The 22703-nt window shown below is 41.7% G+C and overlaps 1 protein-coding gene across 3 annotated transcripts; it reads right to left on the bottom strand.

The window, feature by feature from the left end:
- Positions 1 to 1143: 1143 nt before the first annotated feature.
- On the bottom strand, positions 1144 to 21506 carry hmbox1b (homeobox containing 1 b). 3 transcript variants are annotated; one of them, XM_030047020.1, is made up of 10 exons: positions 21177 to 21506; positions 18065 to 18754; positions 13521 to 13606; positions 12619 to 12729; positions 10168 to 10321; positions 9758 to 9840; positions 8556 to 8651; positions 8091 to 8185; positions 6871 to 6954; positions 1144 to 6263 (listed from the first exon to the last, which is right to left on the bottom strand). In XM_030047020.1, exons 2-10 carry the CDS (start codon positions 18745 to 18747, stop codon positions 6120 to 6122), a joined length of 1536 nt encoding a protein of 511 aa, XP_029902880.1. In that variant the 5' UTR covers positions 18748 to 18754; positions 21177 to 21506; the 3' UTR covers positions 1144 to 6119. The 3 variants fall into 3 exon arrangements, 2 of the variants coding, with proteins under 2 accessions (XP_029902880.1, XP_029902881.1); XM_030047021.1 differs by having other exon boundaries at positions 8091 to 8182; XR_003927938.1 differs by lacking the exon at positions 1144 to 6263 and having other exon boundaries at positions 6874 to 6954; positions 8091 to 8182; positions 8551 to 8651.
- Between the last annotated feature and the right edge of the window lie 1197 nt (positions 21507 to 22703).

Here is a 22703-nt window from a genome sequence, read left to right as displayed (position 1 = left end):
AATGTCTTATCAGGCTGTGTGAATGTTTTTTAAGTCTGTAGATACAAAGAACTTTGTCCACAATGAGTTTCACTTCATCAGTCATTTAACCAGCAGGCAAATTTAGCAAATGATTGATATCTCATTTTGGAATGGAAGTTTTTTTATCAGTGAACAAGGTGGATTAGTTGTGATCAGCCACCACCAAGGAGTGTAGTGTTGCCTCAAAGCCAGGTGGGAAGTTTAAGTAAATTCTTTTGTCTAAGGAGAGGTGATGTATTATTCTGTTGCTGCTCCTGACGTAAACACTACTGTCTGTGAAGAAGTCAGTCTGGACAAAACTGTATTTGCATATAGTTTCAAATATTTATAATTACCTTAAATTCACTGGATCATCTTTTCAGACATCTAAACAGACTGCAAAGGTGGCACATCACTTGCACATATGCATCAATCATTTTGCATAAGCTTGGATAGATTTTCAAGTCTCAATTTCTGAACACCAATTTGTAATGATGATTTGATGTTTTATTCGTGTGCCTTGAAACACTATGGCTACTCTGCAAATGTGCCTTTGTGAGAGGATTGCAAATATTCAATTCGTTGGTGTGTAGGTCGAAAAATGTTTATTAACTGTCTGCAACATTTTTTTTTCTTACCCAGTTTATCCTGAAGCTATCTACCAAGTGTGTTAATGACTGGAAGGGAATGAATTATGCATAGGTGTAAGATGATGAGTGGCAGTTAATATTTTTGATCATTGGTGAGTGAAAACATTGGTTAATGCTGCGCGTGGGCACCATTTGTACATGATCAGGATAATTGAGGGCTTTTGTTATTTTGTATTTAGTATTGTTAATCTATGTCTAGCAAATAAGATGTTTTATACTTGTATGTTGAAATTGATTGGTTTGACTGCCTGAATGCTTATTTATTTTGAGATGGAGACAGGATATTGTTAATGAAAAGCAAATTCAATTGCCTTTATATACGTGATGTTTCAATAAACTCTATTCTGCTCGTCAACTGAGTCGTCAACTAACGTTCACCCAAAAACAGATTAAGAGCTCGCTTAATGTTACGCAGAGAGTCCTCACAAGGGACCTTTTCAGTTCTTGTGGGCACATTTGGTCTTCTCAGTTGAGTAAAAACAGAGAAACAGTCTCATTGATATAGCTTTATTCTCTTGTACATTATATATCATACTAAAATAAACACAAGTTAAAAAAATGAACAAAGAAACTGTACAAAAAAATGTATATATACTACATCTTAATTACAGAACAGTCTACTGTCCAAAAAAGGCACTAAATTCTGAAATGGGCAATACAGTAATTTTGAACATAACTAGATTAGAGATTGATACAACAGCATTCAGTCTTCTTTTTCAGAGCTATATTGGGATGAAGTGGATGTTGTTTCACTGGGGATACAGAAGGACATGTAGACATGTTGACCCTGACACACCACAAGAGGATACCCCTTCAGGGTGAGCACTACTACTGGAGTAAGCACAACATCAGATGGGAGAGACCTTTCTTTAGATTCAGCCTGCAGATTAGTCTGTTTTCATTGCCATTCTGGAAAATCAAGTATTTTATTTACTACTTGTACTTTAGGGCCTTTTTTTCCCCCTCGTCCCAAATCCATGTTTTTGTCATACTGTGGCTGAAATCCTACAAAAAAATACTGCTGGAACAAATCTGGTACTAATTGGGCCACGGCATCTCTCAGATTTGAAGGCAGTTCACTCGCACGTGTCTTGATCTGAATGAAAAATGCCTGGATGCTCTCAAAATGCACTCTTTCCTATGTACTTCCTTCCACTGACATTAATTTCACTATCACCAACATATGCCATTCATGATATGAGACAGATTGTCACACCAAACTCCAAAGGAAAACACTTCAACCTTTAAACATTTGCCCGCTGTATTATACTAGAATAAACCCGGGTTTTCCTAAAATAATGTACACCAGTGCTCAAAGTTCAGTTTTATTCAACACGTGACACTTTGGAAATCTTCTACATGCCGAATTTCCCAGTGAGCCCTTAGGATTCAGAGGTGTTAAAGGAGCAGGTCACCCAAAAATGAAAATTCAGTCATCAACTGCTCACTGGCGCCAGTCAAAAAACATACAGCCAGCCTGCCTTCATTGTTTCATCTCATCCTTCTTTTCAACTACTGAGTTTACCAATAAAACAACAAAGAAGGGCTATCCAAGTGTTTCACAGCCAAACAACTGCACTGAGGGTCTGTTTATTTGCAGTTTTTTTTTTTTTTTGGTACACACTTCAGTGGAGTTTGGAGATAATGCCTGAATTTTCGTTTTTGTGGTGACCTAATCCTCCAACGTCTGTTCTTATGAGGTATGTGCGATAATAAGGGCAACATCAGACTGCTGGGTTTCACTAAGAAGTTTGGTGTGATTTGATTTGATTTTAAAAAGGGAAGAGAATGGCACGCACTGGGGCTATGATTTCATATGATATGGTGTGTGAGGCAGCTATACGGAAATGTTTATTCACACCAGCCCCATTATAGTAGATTGGACATTAACCATTTAAAGGAAGGCATGGGGGAAAGGTTACATTTCAAGCTTAGTCGACAGCGATACTTTTTTCTTTTTTTCTTTTTAAATAAGGTGCATTATCGTCCATCTCTCACAAAATAGCTTACTACCTCGGACACAAACGGGAAGACTGTTGTTCAGTCAAATAAGGGATGACACAAAAAAAGTGTAAATGAAAATAGAAAAATAAGGGAGGAAAAAATTTAAAAAGCATGATTAATTTAACAATAAAAGCATGATTCATCTCAAAACATATCCTTGTCATTCTTTTTGTACATTACTTAAAAAAAGAATATAAATACATATTTTGTTTTTATCTTTCAACTCATTCTTTTAGAAACACAGATCCCAGTACTGAGTCACTGTATTGGAGCTTCGTACACACTGAAGCAATAGAATTAAATAGAGCTTTACTAGACTAGTCAGCCCAGAGCCGAGATATAATTCAACAGGCAGGATTACCAAGTTAACTGCGTAACTGAAAATCAGCATGAAAAAACTTAGCGTGTTATCCACGTTTGGTACGACTGCAGGACATTTTAAGAGCCAATATTCAAGTTGACGATTAAAAACATGAAAAATTACAATTCTTATTTGGAGTTATCAGGCCAACTTGGTTCTCCTGCTCAGTGAAATATTTCCCTAGTTCTCCAAAACCATCATTTAAGCCAGGAGTTTAACTTTCTCACCCCAGGTCCAAGTTTGAAGACGTGACTCTTGTCCTGGACTCGGACTGAAAATGCACTAATACTTGACCCAGCGGTGATAGCGCTAGTGACCCATCACACGTTTAAGACACAGAGATAAAGTTGAACTCCACTGCTCAGAGATGGTTTTGAAAAGGCTCTGCCCAAGGCAAAATAAATGTTGGAAATGATTTCCAATATCAACACTTGAGGTGTGTTTGATTCAGTTTCCCTTGCATGAGGTGCTTTTACCTTTGAGGCTACTTAGATTAAAAAAAAAAAAAAAAAAAAAAAAAAAAACACAACAACAACAAACGCCTCCTAAGTTTTTATGATATTCTAAACCATTTCCAGTGCGGATTTTGTCTAATCTGATACCACTGATATTAAAAAAATCTTCTGAAAGCACATTCTTTAGGCTATTATAAAGAGGCAGCGTCACAGAACAAGTAGTAAATAGCTTAGGGGTATTTTCAATATCATTTCTGGCTGCTATACCTATCCTTAACGACACAGGCCTGCTGTAGTGTCAAGCCCAACATACAATGCCACACTGGCTCAAGAGGCTTCAATGAAAGTGATTAAAAACTTATCTATGCCAAAGGAGCTGGGAGAAATCACTTTGGATAAATGAACGCCACACTGGAGAAAAGCACTAAACCTCGTCTTTCCCCGGTACGGCTCTGAGATCCCTCAAGAGCTCAGACTGCAAACATTACCTCTTGACTAAACATAAAGGAACTGACCTAGAATCAGCCTTATAGAAGCCTCTTATGTTTACTCCAAGCATCTTTTCCTTTGGCATTGATGACATTTAAAACAAAGCATAATTCCCCATTATCAGATAGCTTAAGTTTGCGTGATTGACCCTAAATAGATTTTTATAGCCTTTAGTACTTAATAACAGTGTCACTGGGAAGCTAATTATGAAGGCAAAATGACTGTATATCCAGTCGCCGTTTAGGCTATCTAATAACAGAGGGTAAAGCAACTCAAACAGTTAAAAACAACTGCTGCTGTTGGATGTAAACCTTTTCACTAATTTTGGCATTTTACTTATTTTTACTTAAACTGCAAAACTACATGGTCCTTGAAGTGCTGAGTAAAGCTCGGGACACACGAGGCGACTCGCCAACACTCTGACTACTTGTTCATCATCAAAACATAAGGAGAGCTTATTTCTGAGTAGATAGCTGCTTGGTCACAGAATCCTGTTATTTAACCAGTGTCAAATGAATGGAACACTACTCATGATCCTGTATTATAAATACATACTGATTTGTATTAATATAGTATACAGTTACATAAATGAGATGTTCCTATCATTGTTATTTGCTATTAAATACAGGTTAACTATTACAGTCTAATGATTATTAACATCTGAGTTATAAATGTCAACAGTGGGTGAGGGTTCAGGGATAATAGTAATCCTACTATTTTTCTGGTTAAGTTAAAAGAATGTTTGGATTTAGCATTTTAACAACAGTACTGAACATTTTAATCATATTATATAGCTGATTGTATTATAGAGCAATTCTATAACAAAGCAGAACAGACATGCAAAGAAAAGGGAGCTGGAAGCAGAGAGGTAAACTTCATAAAACAGGACACTGAGACAGCTTTTCACCCCTACCTCGCTTTGACAGCCGTTTCTGCTTGGGATCTCATTGGTTTTTGACTATTTTGTCATGAGAGGCCACCCCTTGGACTGACGACTGTGCAAAAGCCACACTGCTAGCACCACAACAGTCGACGGTTTCTCTTGTGAGCTTCTTAAGACTGGGGAAACTCTCAGGACTACGAAAATGAAGGCAAATGAAAGTTACGAAAGTCGCATAGTGTGTCCCTAGCTAAAGTCTGATGATCTTTCAGGTCACGAGACCCCCTCTAAATCCCACCGTATACTGTGGAAAGCGCATGGTGGTCAACATGAAATTAAGGCTGCCTTTCTTAGACGTCTTCAAGATGCAAGGTTTTCATCCAACAGAGGTACTATTGTGGAAAAACAAAGAAGGAATGATAGCTATAGAGGGTAGGAGACATTGACGAGACAGGCAGGTCTGCCAATATTATCCCCGCTGACCGCCTCAGTGGCACGGGGAGGGAGAGTATTTCTCTCCATCCATCCATCCATCTTTCCCAAGATGATGGCTGGAGGCGCTTGCTGCTCTTCCAATGAATTGCACAATGAAAAGGGTGAATTTTAGGGGGTTGGGGGGGGGGGGTTAGGTAGCACACCATGAGAGGAGTGTGACTGAGAACCATAAGAACCATATATATATATACAGTACACGTTATTTTTCTGAGGTTGAAGTTGAGGTGAGATCGACTGAGGATTGGCTCAGACAACCAGGCTGGAGAGGGAAGGACAAGCAGGAGAAGGGGGGTGAGGAGGAGTAGGAGGAGGAGGAAGGAGCGGATAAGGAAGAGGAGGAGAAGGAGGTTTCCCCGGGAGAAGAAAGAATAGCAGGAGGAGGGGAGGGGAGTCTTCAGGAAAAGCAGTCTCACACAGGAGCTGCTGTTGTGGGGGATAAAGGCCTTTTTTGCACCCTTTTCTTCTTTCCATGGAACATTTTAAGAAAGGAGATCAGAGGACGTATAGTGACCCATTTCCGCCAGCTGTGTCAGTATAATCGGTGGGGGGGGGCGGTAGCTGATTATCATTTACATGGGCTTTGCAGGAGGAGGAGGGGGGGGTAGCTAAAAGAAAAGGAACAGTTGGATACAGGATAGATTCATAAGAATTTACTAAGTTTCATTTTGCCCCCACCCTCCTTTTTTTCCCCCCTTTTCTACTCCTCCTTTCCCTCCCCCTCTTATTCACCAACTCCATCATCTTCTCTTTCCCGTGCTCTTCCTCCACCCCAGTTCCTGTGCAGTTCATTCGTCCTCCAGCGACTCCGTCTTGATGTCGCTGGGGACCGCTCCTGTTCTAGACAGGGCCAGAATGGTGTGGTTGACGGCTGCCATCTCCACAGCCAGGGAGATTGGGTCCTGGTGCTCGTTGTGCCCTGTGCTGTCATCCTGGGACAGAGAGGGAGGGTGGCAACAGGAAGGTAGAGGAATACAAGTGTCACATGAAAGACATTCGAAGCCTACCTACTTTAAAGTTTAATTTTGGTTCAGTTTATAATTCCAGAGTGGAAACTCTCTTTTTTTATGCAGCACAATTAAAACACATAACATGTACTGTCAATCAACAGGTGAAGTGCCAGCAAGAGATCAAAAAAGTAGGTGATTCAAAATCAGATAAATCAAAATTATAATGCACTGACTAGAACCACTGGGATAATGGGTGAAGAACTTGGGTTGTGTGTGGTTTTTTTTTTTTTTTTTTTTTCCTCTTAGCTGCCACCATCAAGTCATTTTTTTCTGCTTGGGAAGCTGTTAAACACACAGAAAACACACAACCCCAAAAAAGACTATGAAGAAGTGCTGCGAGCAGTGAGTTTTTCTGTTCAAGTAAGTTCAGCTTTTCAGAATATGCATGGAACATCACCTACTTTTTTCTTTTTTTTTTTTTTAATTAGCTGACAGATAACGGGAAAAGGAAAAGGTTGGAACTCTACTGACAATGTCACAAGCCGTTTTGATGGTTTGGAAATAACTGGTCTTTGTGTGTCGGGGGTACCTGTGTTGGCGAGGTGGGCTCCAGTCGGTAGAAGTTAAATGGTCGGCTGAGAGGTCTCTTATCAAAATAGGGCAGGTCACAGGCCTGTGGATATTTCAAGAAACATTATTCAGTTAGCTACATAGCGCTCACACATATCAGCCAACTCCAGTTTTGTTCATGGAAAGGATGTGCCACTTGACGAGTTTAATTTGAAAAGTACTTTAAAAAAAAAAGAAAAAGAAAAAAGAAAAAACATCTAGAATGAGTTCTTTTCAACATTCATCTTGCTGACTGGGTGACGGTGCCACTTGACAGTCTGAATAGCCCTGTATACATCATTCATGGGAATAAATCACTCATTACCAGTCTGAGTTAACCTCAACTGGCTGTTTTCAGCTGATCAGCAGGCTGACCTTGACAGTAGGGTTTAGGTGTGGATGTGCAATAAAGAATAAAGCTAGAAGGCTTAACTGAAATACACACTTGTGTAGGTGCTGTGACATTATTACGGAGCAGCGCTGCTCTTCTTAGTCTCCCTTTATTACAGTGCAAAAAGAGGGCATGCTGGACATTTCTTGTTAAATATGCATCTAGCGGCAGTTTGGAGCAACAGCTCCTCAGCAGCTGTGAGATAACAGTGTTCCAAAGCACAACAGATGAAATCACATTAATTAAAGTCTCTGTTTGCTTTCAACACTGGACCAAAGGCCCATTTGCATGTAGGACAATAAGTACAAAAAGATTTGAAAATGGTGTAAATAAACAGAATAGCTGTGTTACCACTATGACAACTATAAAAACATGCAAAATAATAACTGCAAATACATTTTTGATTAAATTTTAAAGCATTTTTTTTTACAAATTCCATGATAAAGCTATAACATCAACCAATCAAATTCAAGTCCCAAAAAAGAAATGAGATAGTGAAATAGAGACCACAGCAGTGATGGCTTTGTTTGCTGAGAAACTCATCACAAAGAAGAAGAACCTGGCATGATTTGACAAAGGTTGCCCCTGCTACAAAATGAAGAAATATGACATATGGCTCGGGACTGGAAGAGCTCGCAAAATTTGTCTTCAAAATAAGACAGGAGTAAATAAAAATGAACAAGTCAACACATTAACCTACAAAAAAAAGACGTGATGACCTTTCTTTTTCCCCCTCAGATCAATCGCTTCTTTCTGGAATACAGATCTAGCTTAATGTGTCTCTGGGGACCCTCTCTGTCATACTCTACCTGCTCTGTGAAGTCATTCCCATCGATGTCATCGCTGTTGGAGTGTCCTCCAGGACTCTGGACATCTATCCCGTGACTCTCCAGGATTGTGGCTTCTTGGAGGAAGAGACATTAAGTCAAGAAAATGCAATCACTGTGATGGATTCTTAGATTTATAAATGGATTACTGATATCCCTCATTATGGATAATGTTGGAAATAACCACAAATACATCCACCGGCCAACTGCTGGTAAATCTTTACTGTGGCTGTTATGCTTGTCTGCTCTACTAACCCCTTTGGCAAACACAAAACAATCATTTGGAGGTGAGGAATCACATTTATACTGGGAAATGCAAGCTCCAAGAAATATTTTCACTATTATTAAATATGACATAATGACGGTATTATGTTTGATTTTGTGGTGCACTGCAATCAAGGCAGCCTCCAAGGGCCAGTTGTGGTCCCTTCCCCACACCCACATTACCAATGTTTGCCCGCCTCTTGATCTCCTTCCGTCGGTTGGCGAACCAGTTGTAAACTTTCAGGGAGGTAACCCTCTCCAGATCAGACAATTTCTTCCCTGAAATAAATCATATGTGACAATTTCATTACACTCACAGCCTCTGGGCTTCGATGAGGGGAAAACATTGAGTTACCTGCTATGGACATTCTCATTTTTGCCCCATGTCTGCTTTCATTTTTGATGTTATCATGGTTGTGTCCTACCCTGCATTATTTTTTCATTATTACACATGCTCCCTCATACATATTGACCAATGGCCTTATTTTAAATGTTGTCTCCCAGGTTCCTTGATACCCTATCATCAGCAGCCTTGTTATCTTTCTCTTATTGTTCTTTATTCTAGGCACTAACATACTGTTGAATGTTTTATTGTGTCAGCCCAAACTTAATGAGTCCCTCTCCGGCCCCCTCAGAAGGTCAACTCCCTCTTCCCAGGCTGTCCTTGTTGAGTAGGAGTTTTCATAAGTGACCTACGTGGTTAGGTAACTGTTAAACAAAACATAAACAGTGATGTTCAAGAGCGCACAGTGACTTTGCAATTAGGTAAGGTAAAACCAAGCAGTTGCAACACACCTCTGTTGTCTTTAAACAGAGGTGTGTCAGTAATTACTGAAGTCCTATACGAAGGTGCAAATTTAAAGAAGATTAAGTTTAAATCTACTGTATATGCATGGCTGCTGTGTGTTTGTTTGTGGCCTGTCTGCAAAATCTATCAACTCTGGCTAACCATTAATACATTAGTTAAGGGGGATGGATGCAGTATATGTCTCCTCATATTCTGTATGTAATATGGCATGCAAAGGCAAAAACTTGCTTGCCTCTCACAAATGTGTCAACTTTTCAGGCTGTGAATTATTTCTTTACACCATATACATGACCTTAATAAGGCTGTACTGGATTAGTTACCACTAGAGAGTCAATACCACTAGAAGGTAAACTTATTCTTCCCAAGAGCATCAGATGCAGAACTTGGACCAACTGTAGCACTATATTCATGCAGATAAATGTGGTTACAAAATGTATCATGGATGCATAATTGACAGATTATGTCTCTATGGTGATCTTCAGAATATTTGGTTAGTGTATGCCAGTACATGGATCATGTGGTACAATACAGAACAAGTGTGCACGGAAATACACACACACTTGATTTTTCTGGGTACCTGGTTTCTGAATGACAGCATTGCAGGCGTTGGCAATCTCCTCTCGCTTGGCCTCGTCAGGGTACTGGTTGTCGTTGAAGTAGCTATAAATAGCAACAGAGTCGCGTTGATTAATTTAATACAGAAGAACAATGTCAACAAACAAGAAGTGCGGCAAAATATCAATGCTGTGTTTGTCCTATATGCATCACAGCCGAGCCAGTATTGAGAGCATATGAGAAAACTCACTGGCATTGTTTCCTCATTGTCCAGTTATTTTCTAGTGCGGGTTGCAATGTTTTCTCAATTCCTTGTGGAAATAAGGGAGAATTTATGAAACAAACTCCCCTCCGCCCCCCTCGGTTTGTTTTTCTTCCAACAACTTATCATCTTTCCTCCCTCTATGCCATATCTCATCCTTCGCCCCTCACCTCTCCATCACAGCCAGGCACTCTTTCCTCCAAGTGAAGCGGCTTCCCCGACGCAGCCGGAAGGTCCCAGGGGCAGTGCTAATGGGGGGTGGGGTTTGCCTCCACTCCATCTCCTCCAGAGCCAAGGGGGCTGGCCGCATGTTTAGTGTGGCACCTAGATCAGTAATCAGAAAAGGATTCAGTTACATGCAAAACAGTACATGTTTCAGGATGAGCAGGAGTCACGGGCCATGGTCTGTTTGTCGTTTGGCAGTGCGCAAGTGAGTATGATATATGTAGTGGCTGTCCTGACAGATGACTCAAGCACAGCACACAACAGCTTCTGAGTCCATGCCCTGTCATTATATTTATGAGAATAGCACCAAAGGCCTCACTCATGCATGCACCTAGCATTTTGCAAATCTGAGAAAACACACTGAAGATTATTATTGGAAACAACTGACTTGTGCTGACAAGTCTTTTGCTGCATCATCTGAAAACACATACACACAAACGGCTGCAAGCAATCTCAAAATCAGACACAATTTATAATAAGAACTGCCCAAAAAGTGCTGCAGCACTATGTACATAATGTAAACTAGAAGTGATTCCAGTGTGGGCAGAAACTATGGAAGGGGCCTCTTAATCTTTTCTATTCCAATTCTCTGGTTAGAAATCATGCACAGTATCACAACCTAATGTGAGACAGATACGATAAATGAGATCTAATTGGGTCACCCTGCAATGGTACAGGTTATCAGAATAGCACGAACAGGGCATTGGTTTTCTCTGCAGCAGTTACGGAGGCATGTGAGGGACCAGGCTGAGCTGGGCCGGCCACAGTCTGGCCATAAATAGCATAGAGCAGTTTCCATTGCTGACGATGTTGGCAGGGCTCCACCAAGGAACATGCCGCAGAGGACAAGGCGTGGGATGTCTGCTGCCTGGCTATACGTTTTTACAACACATACACACGCACAATTAAGTATTTAACAGTGAGTGTGAGTGTTGGCATCTACAGTGCACTATGGATTTCATGTTTAAAGAGTCACTATGAAGGCAAAATAACAGACTGTCATCTTTTGACTCTTGGTCTTCACAGACCACCGATACCCCACAATGTCAACGATGACAACAGAAAACAAAAGGAGACCAAGACAAAACTGAGTTTGGTCTCCACACAAGTATCTCTTAATTTTTTAGAAGAGTTGCATTTTTGATAGGCAGGCATATGACGTAAATTATTTAATTTGGAATACAACTGTATACATCTTTATCAGCAGATAAAGCCTCATCTGACCCCAACAGCAAACATTCCTCAAAATCACACAACCAGAACACAATGTCATTTTCAGCAGCTACCATGATCCGTGTCATATGGTGTTCATTTACACATGTGGGTAACTTGAAACTTATGTTCACTCGAACAGATGTCAAATTGAGATATTTTTCAAACATTAATTAGAACAAGATAAAATAATAACTAGATCCATTAAGAATCTTCTTGCAAAATGCTGCTGTTGGCATCTTGACTAAAACAAGAAAATGTGACCACATTATACTTATTCGCCTTTATCCTGTCCTCTCTCTCTGCCGGCTCCCAGTTCATGGAGGATAAAAATCAAGGTTCTTCTTCTAATGTATAAATAATTACTTTCACTTGCACCATCATATTTATCAGATCTCGCTGCACTGTACATGCTGCCAAATGTCCTCTGATCACAAGACGCTGCCGCCTTATCTGGCGACTTATCTGCAGTCATGAACAAACCTGCAAGCAGCAGAGCTTTCTTACCAATAAGCTAACTTTCTTTAAGGGCCCCTGCTGCAGTTAAAGTGGTAAATTGTACTGATGTCTTTAAGTCCAGGCTTAAAACTAAATAAATTAACGCATTTAGTTTCACTGTCATTTGTTCAGCTTTAGCTTTGTGACTCATTCGTAAGGATAGACTCAGGGCTGAAACAATTCCTCGTCATAGTGTTAAATGCCACCATAACCACCCATCCACACTGCTACACAACCCTGGAGTATTGAAAATAATACAAAGTCAGCTACATATCCAAAAGTCTCATTTTTAGGGGTTCAAATACACTGGAGAAGTGTGGATGCTGAGCGCAAATGTAGCTGCATGTCATCCCCGCTTTGTGCCCTGTTTTTCAATAAAGCAGAAATGCAAAGAAAAAATATTATGATCATTATTGAAAATTTACATGACTTTTCCAAATGATTTCCAGGCCTGGAAAACATATTTTCAAATTCCATGACTTCTCCAGGGTTTGCCATGACCGTAGAAAGCCCGCTTATTCGTTTATTTGGCTCCCTCATTAGCTTATTACCTTTAGCTTATCTTATTGTTTGATAATCTCGGCATTGTGAAGCCCTTTGAGATTATGACTGTGATTCAGGGCTATTCATAAACTTTACACACAAACACACAAGTCAGTGCAACACATTCAGAGGATCTGTGGTACCTGGGGTGGTTTTCTCCAGCGTGTACCAGCGATAGAAGGCCCTCTTCTTCTGCTCACTCAGGTCGGAGCCGTGCTGCAGCAGCCAATGAGAGATCCTGCTCTGGCTGATCCCTGGAAGGCGGCCAGACAGCAAATCACAAGAGAGATTTGCATCCTCCCCCACCACAACCCCAACACAATTTGTAGACAGCCCTGGCAAGAATTCACCTTCTGTGGTGTGTTTAAGAACAAGGCATGAGAGTATAAAGTGAAAGACAGAGAGGCTGGCAGAAAGAGACAAAGAGACACAAGGAGAGCTCAAGAGGGACAAAGATAAGTGTCTGCCTCTCCTGTTGACCCTGAATTTATTTCTTCTTCTTTTACCTCTGCATCTCACACACTCATTATGTGGTCACTGGAATACCGTCAGGAGTGTGTGGCTCTAACTCTTAAGTCTCTTACTATTGGCTGCAATATCTGAGATCTGGGAATTAGGATTTCACCACTTTACTAACAGTTTAACCAAAAAATGTGTTTTACAGGATGATTTTGCCACATACTAATAATTAAAGGAAACTTAAATTAATTACTAGAAATAATAAAAGGCACAGCATTAACCCCATTTACTGGCAAACTGATGATTTTATATGTAAAACAGCAACGTAACTGCCTAACAGGTAAAATTTAAATGTAAACTGAAGAGCCAGAAGTATGCAAACAACTCAATGTGCATGACACACATGGAGAATGAAAGCGTGTGTGCAGCAGAGAAAGACAGTCGACTCAGGACGGCCAAAGTGTTAGTCATGTGTGATATATAAAGTACAAGAGAAAAATATTAAAGTAATTACATTGTTTCAGAGTGCATGTGTGTGTGTGTGTGTGTGTGTGTGTCTGTCTGTCTGTCTGTGTGTGTTACGAACCAGTGACTTGTGCCACCACTGCCTGAGAGATCCTCCTGTTGCCCAGGAAGGCCTTGATCTCCTCTTTGACCAGACTGCTGTCCCTCCTGCAAACACATACATACAGCCCAATTAGGAGTGCAGTGATGCCGCTTCCTCACTGTCACTTCTGATTCAGAGCATTAAAATCTTAAGTAGGCAGCAAGCGTTTAACAGACGGCAAGGTGCAGGAGGTGACCGCATTCAATATCAATCCACACGAGCACATTTTCACACTGTGAGTTTACAGTATGTCAGAAATTCAATTTGAAATAGTTACTGAAATAACAATTTTCAGATGATGCAGCAATATTGAAATTGTTTTTGGAAAAGTGTTTTGAACTGTTAGCAGAAAGATAACTGGGCCCTGATTTCACACACACAAAAAAATGCTGGTAGCAGCAATTAATAACTATATAATTGCTTCAGCTTTCATTTTGGCACCATGTTGACACAACTCTGGTCCACACTGTCATATTGACATATATTCAGCACTGTATATTCAAGTGTTTGCTGGGTAGCACTGATACTTTGCTCTCTTCCACCAAATAATATACAGTAGATTCAGATTATTAGGTAGATTAACTGCACAACAATTGAGATGCAATTCATTTTAAAAGCAAAAAAAAAATTCAAATGTGGTTTGGACTCCAGTAGCTGGAACATACTAAAACCAAATACTATTTTGATCAGGTTTGTGCCTGATATTTGACAGCAGGATTGGTGCATCATCTGAAAATGTGGTCATTATCCTCTCATTTAAGGTTCCAAAAAGGGCAAAAAATTACCATGAGCAGGAATAATTCAACCAAAAACGAAAATGTGCTCTCAAGTGGAACAACTGCACTGTGGGTCCAAATGTCCAATATTTATATCATTTTCTCCTAGACTTCCTGCACTTATTCTGCACCACAGCAACCATCACTAAAATAACAAACAGATGCTGCCTTCCAATGCTGTCGGAAATACTGTGATCAGAGGTGGCAGCACTGAACAGCCAACAGCCAAATCAAGTGGAGAATACAAATGGATAAATCAAATATTTTATACTATAACCAAGACAGCAAGATGTGACATTCTCAAACATTAAGTTTTTGGTACCATGAATAAAAATGTCAAGTTATAACTTTCAACGTAAAATATCAGTTACAAAGCAAACATTCTCTCCTTTATTCTGCCTTTGTATCATAAACTAGCTCTGTGGCACTTAGCTCCTACTAGTCACCAAAAAGGAGATTTTTGTTTCAGGGTCCATTTTGACATCATTAACTGACCAGTTCTTAGCTGTTGTCTGGTGAAAACCATGTATCTCCACAACGCAACCTTTTTGGAAACTGCTGCAAACAGACTCCTGCACACTGTCTAACTTGTGATGACACATTTATTTATGACCTTTTGGAACTTTTCAGAAACTGAAAAAAAGTCTTGCTTTTAGCTGGCGACTGTGCAGTTTTCAGCTTACCTAATTAGTTTTGAAGAGGTTTCATTTCCAATGACCACGTAAATGCTCAAATTCAGTTAAAACATGAACCAAAACTGGCGATTTGTGGTTTTCACCGGGCAGTAATCCCTTGAATACACGACAAGCTGTGTTTACAACTGTGAAACCCTCAAGTATGAGCTTACGAGGAGCAAATGAGGGCAACAACAGTCTTCCAACAGATTGCTGTAGGGCAAGTGCAGAAAATCAATTGAGGTAAATATTAGACTTTTGGACCCACAGTGCAATCGTTTGGCTTTAGAGAGCTTGGGTAATCTGTTATACGCAAGTCTATAGTATTATTTTGCCCTTTTTGGAACTCTAAAGAGTTGGGGTTTTTTCTTGGGAGAAAGCTGGAGTACTGACAAAAGGGTGACCGGATTTTTAATTTTGGGTGAAAAATTCAGACAGTAATATGTAGTTATAAAAAAAAAAAAAAAAAAAAAAAAAAAAAAAAAAAAAAAAGAACAATTCACCCCTTGTTCTTCTGGTACAATGTGTTCCCCCAAAACAAATACACACACATAAGCAAGCTTATTACTGTCTTGTTTTAATTCTCCATCCCAAGGTAGCTACAGCCAAAAGATCCTGAACACCTGTCAGATGCGAAGTGGTCAGTGCCAGTCTATTCAGTGTATGCCTTTATCCATACTGATGGGAATACATTTTTCAGTGGGGTATTTCCCAGTGGGAGCCACCCCCCACCCAACTTTGACAGCATTAATGACACGCTCAAAACGAAGTGCAACACACAATTACAGCATCCCCTGAACCAGCCAGCATCCTAGACTCGTGTGCTTAAAAATGGAGAACACGCCAAAGTCCTAAGCTCTCTGTTAGCATACTTCTGAGATGAAAATGCGTCACGACTCTTGACATCCAGCATCAATATCCTCCACACCAGTCTCTCGCGGCGCGGCTAAAATTAGACCTCAAAAACGCTGCTTGTATCGACACCACTAAATCAATGTAGCACACGCTGCTGTACAAGACTGAGGAGAGAGGGAAGTGGAGGAGGAGAGAGGAGAGGGGAGGGGGCAGGTGGTGGGTGCCAGCTAAAAGGCTAAACCCCTGCAGAGAAGGAAATGTGCACTTAAAAGTATGAGAAACAGTAGGGCATCGTGGCATTGTTGACAAGCTGAAACCACGTCACGCCCCCGCAGTCCTGCGAAGTGAGATGCTGGAGTCTTGCGGGCAGCGAGGACGAGGGCTTTTGAACGCTACTTAACTTCTTGCGCTGTCTAAAGAGGACATGTAATTCAATGCAGAGGCAGAGCCGATGAGCAACAAGACAGCTAGTGCAATACTGAGGACAGAGCCTGAGCTATAAATGCCTATTCTTATTCTCGCTGTACATAAAAGGGCAGCTGAAAGGCAGCAGGAGCCCATAGCAGTAGGTGTAAAGGGCTAATGTGTGGAGTGTTGGGAATAAAGGAGGAGGTGTTTGACTTGGACTGTGTCCGACTGTGAACAGCAAAACTGTCAAGAGTTGTGGGCTTAAGAAACTATATTTAGTACCAAATGTAATGTTATCTGATGTTATGTAATTGCATGTAACATTTTCACAGAAAAGCAATTTTATATTTTTTCTTCCCTTCCTTCTGGAGAAATTTCACCTCAATCCGTGTGGTTTTTCAAATCTTTCCCACCGATTACTTTTCTTGTCACACAATCAAATGTTTTTTTGTTGACAATACACATCTAATCTCACCAAGCATTAATCGTGGAAATGGTGTGCTACTATCTTCGCTATGGTGTGATGGCTGGTAATGCGCTGCAACTAACTTCTTTATGCTTTCCACTATCATTTTGCTGCTGATCCTTCATAGAGGATTGATGTACAGCCTTATGCAGAACACACACACTGGCAGAAGAAAAGTGCACAAACCAGATTTGCCTTGTCGCCACATTCTGCTCAAAAAGTGGAAGACTAGCCAGCGCAGCAAAAATTCCTGCGTCCATAATGAGGGCTGTGTAGCTGAAACATGTTTATTGTGACAGCTGAATAAAAGGTATACCTCATTCAGTGGTGGTCACTTATTGCACGTTTTCAAGCCTTTTGCACCTCGCTTTGTGTTCCTGCTTTTTGAGCTGTGCACCTCAACTCTCCATTTGTCTAGCACATTTCTTACACAAGTCAAAATATGAACTGAAACTGCCATTTGCTAATGGATCATTAATTCACCAAAGAATAATGATTGCAGCAGGGCAGCACCCAGGGTGACTGTCCTTCAACCTGAGTTCAAAATATTAACCCTCCTCCATCCACCATGACTTGCTGTAGTGACTGAATGTCTGAATGAATACTTTGCAGCTCCAGGGTCAAAGTAGCTGACCCTGACCTTTGACCTCCCAATGCAACAGTAGAAGCAAAAAAATATTTTACAGAACATTAGTACCACAAAAAGAAATGTCACTGTAAATTGCCAAAGTTATTTTACAATCTGTATAAAGCCTGACTTCATTATAGAATGAGGAAGAGGGTTTTCAGAGTGCCAGACAAGTCCACTTCCTGATACAATGATTTGAGAATGATGTTGATAGAAATGACAAAGATTTGACTCATACTGAATTACAGTGAAAACGTACAGTGATGGACGTGAATATGTCAAGGATGGCGAAGAAACTTGGGGACAGCTGAGGCACCAGAAATCAGTCTGACTGGTGAACATAATCTGTGACACAAACACATTCACTGATACTACCAACAAACCGCACCCAAAGACATCATGCAAGTTATACAAAAATCTTTTTTTACCATTTCTGACTTCCAGTAGCGGTTGCCTACAGTGAGGTTTCACAACAGCTCCCAACTGGCGATTTGAACTGAGCCTCACCTAGTACTTCCTTATTGTGAGTATTATTTCTGCCCATAAAAACAGAAACCGACCCCAACAGGCCACTGTAATACCTAAGCTTTTCAAATGAAAATGCACCACTTTGAAAAGATGGATGAAAGCCTTCAAGGTTGTCAACCAGCACCAAACTTGCCCTGCTGTTAGATAAAAGGCTATGAAAATAACATTTCCATCCCAGTAGTACTGACCTCATGAGCTCCTCCACCTTATCGTCAATGTCCAGGTCCTCTTCCGTGGCTTCGAACCCGAAGGCCCGCGCCGCTGCCGCGCTGTTCACCGGGTATCGCGGGGGAGACAGTTTCCCATTGGGTGTGGCGGCTAGGCTGTCACGGCCATTCTGTGACAGTGCCACGAGCGACACCGGGGAGGGCAGGATGGCGGAAGGTGGCGGAGGCCCAGGAGGAGGGGAGGTGTCATAGCTGTTGCTAGGAGACGGCGAGAGACCCCCGCCGCCGCGGAACTGCGTCTGCGTGGAGGTGGAGACTTTGCAGGTTGTGGAAGAGGCGGCAGCTGCAGAGCGATCCCCGGTACCGTTGCTTCCCTCGCCGCTGTTGATGGTACCGTTGTTTCCATTGCATGAAGCAGAAGAGGTGGCAGTTGCAGAGGCAGTGGTGTTGTTGTTGTTGAATGGTGTGGTGGTATTAGAGGCAGAGTTGTTGCTGCAGCTGTTGGCCCCTCCTCCCCCATAGGAGGATGAGGAGGAGGAGGAAGAGGTGCGGCGGCCAAACTTGTCGCCGTGCTCCCGGTCCAGCCGGTCCAGAGTGTCAAGTGCATGCAGGATCTCCTGCTTGGTCATTCCGGTGCGACGCAGCCGCTGCAGCAGATCTATCTGCTCGATAGTGAAGCGCGGCTCCTCGCTGAACTCAGACATCCTGCTGCTGGATGAGAGACAAGACAGACAGGATGTGAGACAAAGGAGGATGTGAGACAGAGGAGCAGAAAACAAAAGGGGAGATGCAAGGGGGAAGTTCAGGAAAGGGGGAGGCAAGAAAGTGAGTGTTCAGGATGTATAAGGGAAACAGGAGGAGGGAGAGATGGAGGATAGGGGTAGCAAGGAGGAAAGAGGGAGTCGAGGAGAATTAGAGGGATAGCAGATGGAATGAGGGACGGTGGGAAAAAGCAGAAGAGGAAATAAGAGGTAAAAGCAGGAAAGAGTGAAAAGGGAGGAATGAAAATATGTGTTGGGATGCAGATGGGAGAGAACAAGAATGATGGAAAAGGAGGAGTGAGGCAGAGCGAGGGAGCGGGGGGAGAGTGAGAGGGGAAGAGTGGGAAAAGAAGGGTGGGAAAGGAAAAAAATGACAAGAAGAAAATAAAGAGGCAGCAGATGAGAGAGGACGACAAGAGCAAGAGATGGAAGTGTGAAAGAAAAAGGAAGGAGGGGCAGGGCATAAAATCAGCTATTTTTGGGAAGCAGTAGGCAACACACGCAGAGTGCCAGAGTCACCTTGACAGCTGATGCTATCTTAACATTCTGACTGCTGTTCTTTAAGAGCCACAATATATCCCCGGTTTTACACACCACCCACGCTGTATGTTTTTCATAAGCAATTTGCTGTGCTCGAAATCAATGCAACTGAAATCAGACTGCGGCAGATTTTCCATCTTCTGTGCCAACCTGCCCTATGCTGATATGATAAATGGTTTAAAAGGGGTTGGGTCACCGGCATTTTCCTACATCTCTTTCACAAAGGCTCTGTGCAATGGAAAGAAAAAAATCTTGGGTGTTTAGCCAAATGACTAGAGGCTATATGCAGTGTTTTGAAGTGATCACGGAGAAAACTGATACGACTAGGGTGAATATTATCCTCTAGAGCTCCGGGACACCTAGTTTATAAAAGAGGCTAAAAAGCTATTTCTAGCATTCCAGACAAAGTACAGAGGAAGAGCCAAGTTCAGCTCTTATATACATTACTCACAGACCCAAAGGCAGTTTAATGTGTATTAGTGAACATTCACTTCTGTCCCCTCAGTCCAACCAGTAACAAAGATCATCAACTTTTATGCAAGCAAATAATCAGAATTAAATGCAATTACCCTGGAAATCTGCTGGCTCTCAATTACATCAGCTAAACATCACAAATGTCACTGACTGGTTACTTTGAGAGGGATATAACTAATTCTGACAGTTTTTTGCAGTCATACAGAGTGCTGCAGCCGGATCCCTGTGTCTAAGAAATCATTACCCATCCAGGTAAACTAGCAGGTGAACTATTTATTCAGTTAACTATTCACTTTGCCTAGAGCAGGCATTGCATGAACCACAACGGGTAAGACACGCAGTTCCAACAGGGAACTTGAGTAAATAAAACCAAAAAGTTCGCAGCCAGGTTTCATGTTGTCGCCCACAACTTGAAAACTAATTAATTGTGTAGATCCGCTGTGTTGCAGGACACACAGTGGAGGTTGGACAGGTTTGCAACCAGTGAGACAGGTGAGGGGAGGTGAGGTGTGCGGGGGGTCCCACCACACTTAAAGAGGAGAGCCTCTGAGTGGTGCTGTTTTTGACACATGTAATGGCTCACTGCCTTTTGTCCAAAACCTCGACAAACCTGGTTCTAAAAGCATAACCACTTCATAACACTCCAATCAACTTCAAGAACTCTGTGCACCCATTTCATCAGGAATAAGTCACACATGTTGGTCTACTAGTAAGGTGAACGACAAACGACAGTGTCAACGGGTTCGCTTTCATACCTGCAAAAAGTAGAAAAGGCTGACTTAACCTTTGCAAGGCAAGTTGCGTGTATAAAAAATACGCAGCTCAAGCAAAACTCTCCGTTCTTGTGTAATGCAATTCCTTAATTTGCTTGCTATTTCCATTATCTGCGACTTTTACATTTGTTTTGTTTTATTGATAATCGGGCCTGCAGTTTGCAAAACTGTAGCTCGGAACAACGCTGCAGGAAAAACCATTGACGGTGCCAGCTTTCACGCCCTTTGCCCAAAAGCTAATATTAGCGAATGATACTATGCCAGACCAACAATGTCCAATGCAAATTAGCCTGCTAACCTAGCTGCATTTTTTTCTATTGAGCCTGACTGCTTTTGATCGTTTTTCGTTGCACGGCCGCTGCATTTCCACTGATAACAAGAGAGAGGCATGAAGGAGGACAGATAGTAACTTGGCGTTAGCTACTTTGGTAGCACTGAGTTAAGTGATGATTAGCATAACATGCTAGCCCCTGCCAACGCTGTGACTAGCTGCCGTTAGCTAACTGTTACCGTCGCTGGCTAGCGAACGTTTGATATTAATAACATCACATTCAAGAGTCGTACAAGGCTAACTACATGACTTACCTCGGTTCAGATCGGCCACTTAACCATTTAACTTTTCAACTCGACCAAAGACCCGTTTTGTATTTGACTGCAGCCGAACAATGAGCCAATTTGATAACAGTGCCCTGTCCGACCCTTTCCCAAGGATTTCTAATCAGAGGCGAATTATTTGCCTCTCTGCTTTGTCTGTCTGACAACAGCCATATTGACAACTAACACCTCCGACTAGGTCTAAGGGAACTGTAGTTTAAGTTTTACAAAGGCCTCCACCACGCGGCGGCGTTTTTTACACTAAAAACTACATGTCCCTAAAACGAGAGAGGAGGAGTGAGCTGATGGCTCACTGATCTACAGTTGTCACAAAGGCGATGCAGTTTGTAATGTGGCCACAGCGGCTGCTCCTCTCAGCCCTGCTGCTCAGATTGGCTTTGCCATCTCTGGCTCATGGGCGAACCACCTACCGGCAGGAGTGAAAAATACCGGATTACATGTAATGGGATTACACCTGGTTAACCTGTCTGCAAAATTCAGATTAATATACAGGCTGCCTTTGAAAAAGAGTTGCATAGAATATGTTTCCTGCTGCAAGGAATTTCAAATATTGAATCTTGAAGAAAATGATCATTTCTTTATGGAATCTTAAAGTGAACAGGGAGCAAGGGAATGCTGCTGAGGTCCCTTCATTTTGTCCTGAAAAGCCTTAAGAGAAAGCCAAAGTTGAAGCTGCAATGGAAGTCCAGATTCTCCAAGCATCTGACAGACATATAGGACAGAGCCAAGTCAAACCCCTTAGGTGTGCATGCTGTGCAGATTTAATGTTGACCCAACCCAGGACAATAATTTCACAATTTGACACAACACAAATTCAAATTAAAGCAGCATTGCAAATAGTTTTAAGATGATATTGGAGATATTTTGGTTCCAGTTTCATCAGACTATGAGTTTACTTTTACACAGGTTTTCAATGGCGTGCAGGTCCTCATGTCATCGTGTTAAACTATATAATGCTGGAGAGGGGGAAAAATACAGAAATAGTAAGAGCGAAAGCCTACACTCCTTGATATCTATGATAATATCACTCTAGACTGGGCTGATGAAGGAAAGAAGTGGGTGTGACAACCAGGATCGTCCTCCAACAAGCCACAAAGCTGCATGTTGGAAGGATGGAGCACAGAGCGGACAACTATGAAAAGACAAGTATCTTCAACAAGAGAAGTGACGAGGTCCCTCTTCTCCATTTGTCCCTCTACAAAAACACAGGAACTAACTGCCAAGGCCATTGAGGACAAAGAGAAGATGGAGACAAACCTCCTGGAGAGAAGCAACAGGATTGATGTCTCTCTTCAGGCTGTTGTGATTCTGGCCAAAGAAAAAATAAAGTCTGCCATCACTCGTATCCAAGCCCTTGCCAGATCTCAGCTGATGATTAGCAGGAGGAAAGGACAAAAGAAATTAACATGAGGAGAGAGCAAGATAAGACGTAGGATAGTGCGCAGACAATGAAAGAGCACTCACTTCCCCTCTCCTTGTCAGAGGACACTTTAAAGT

This window comes from Myripristis murdjan, chromosome 24 (genome assembly GCF_902150065.1).
Source record: "Myripristis murdjan chromosome 24, fMyrMur1.1, whole genome shotgun sequence".
Taxonomy (NCBI): domain Eukaryota; kingdom Metazoa; phylum Chordata; class Actinopteri; order Holocentriformes; family Holocentridae; genus Myripristis; species Myripristis murdjan.
The sequence above is the reverse complement of the archived record's forward strand: the minus strand, read 5'-3'. Positions and strand labels throughout refer to the sequence as shown.

Bases quoted from the DNA above. Each gene is read 5' to 3' on its own strand.
- hmbox1b (XM_030047020.1), bottom strand. From the start codon at position 18,747: ATGTCTGAGTTCAGCGAGGAGCCGCGCTTCACTATCGAGCAGATAGAT. The intron at 8,186-8,555 runs GTAATGTGGGTG...TCTTCCTCCAAG, and splicing joins CAAGAGGCGGGCAAACATTG to AAGCCACAATCCTGGAGAGT. The intron at 6,264-6,870 runs GTACCCCCGACA...TCTCTGTCCCAG, and splicing joins AGCCCACCTCGCCAACACAG to GATGACAGCACAGGGCACAA.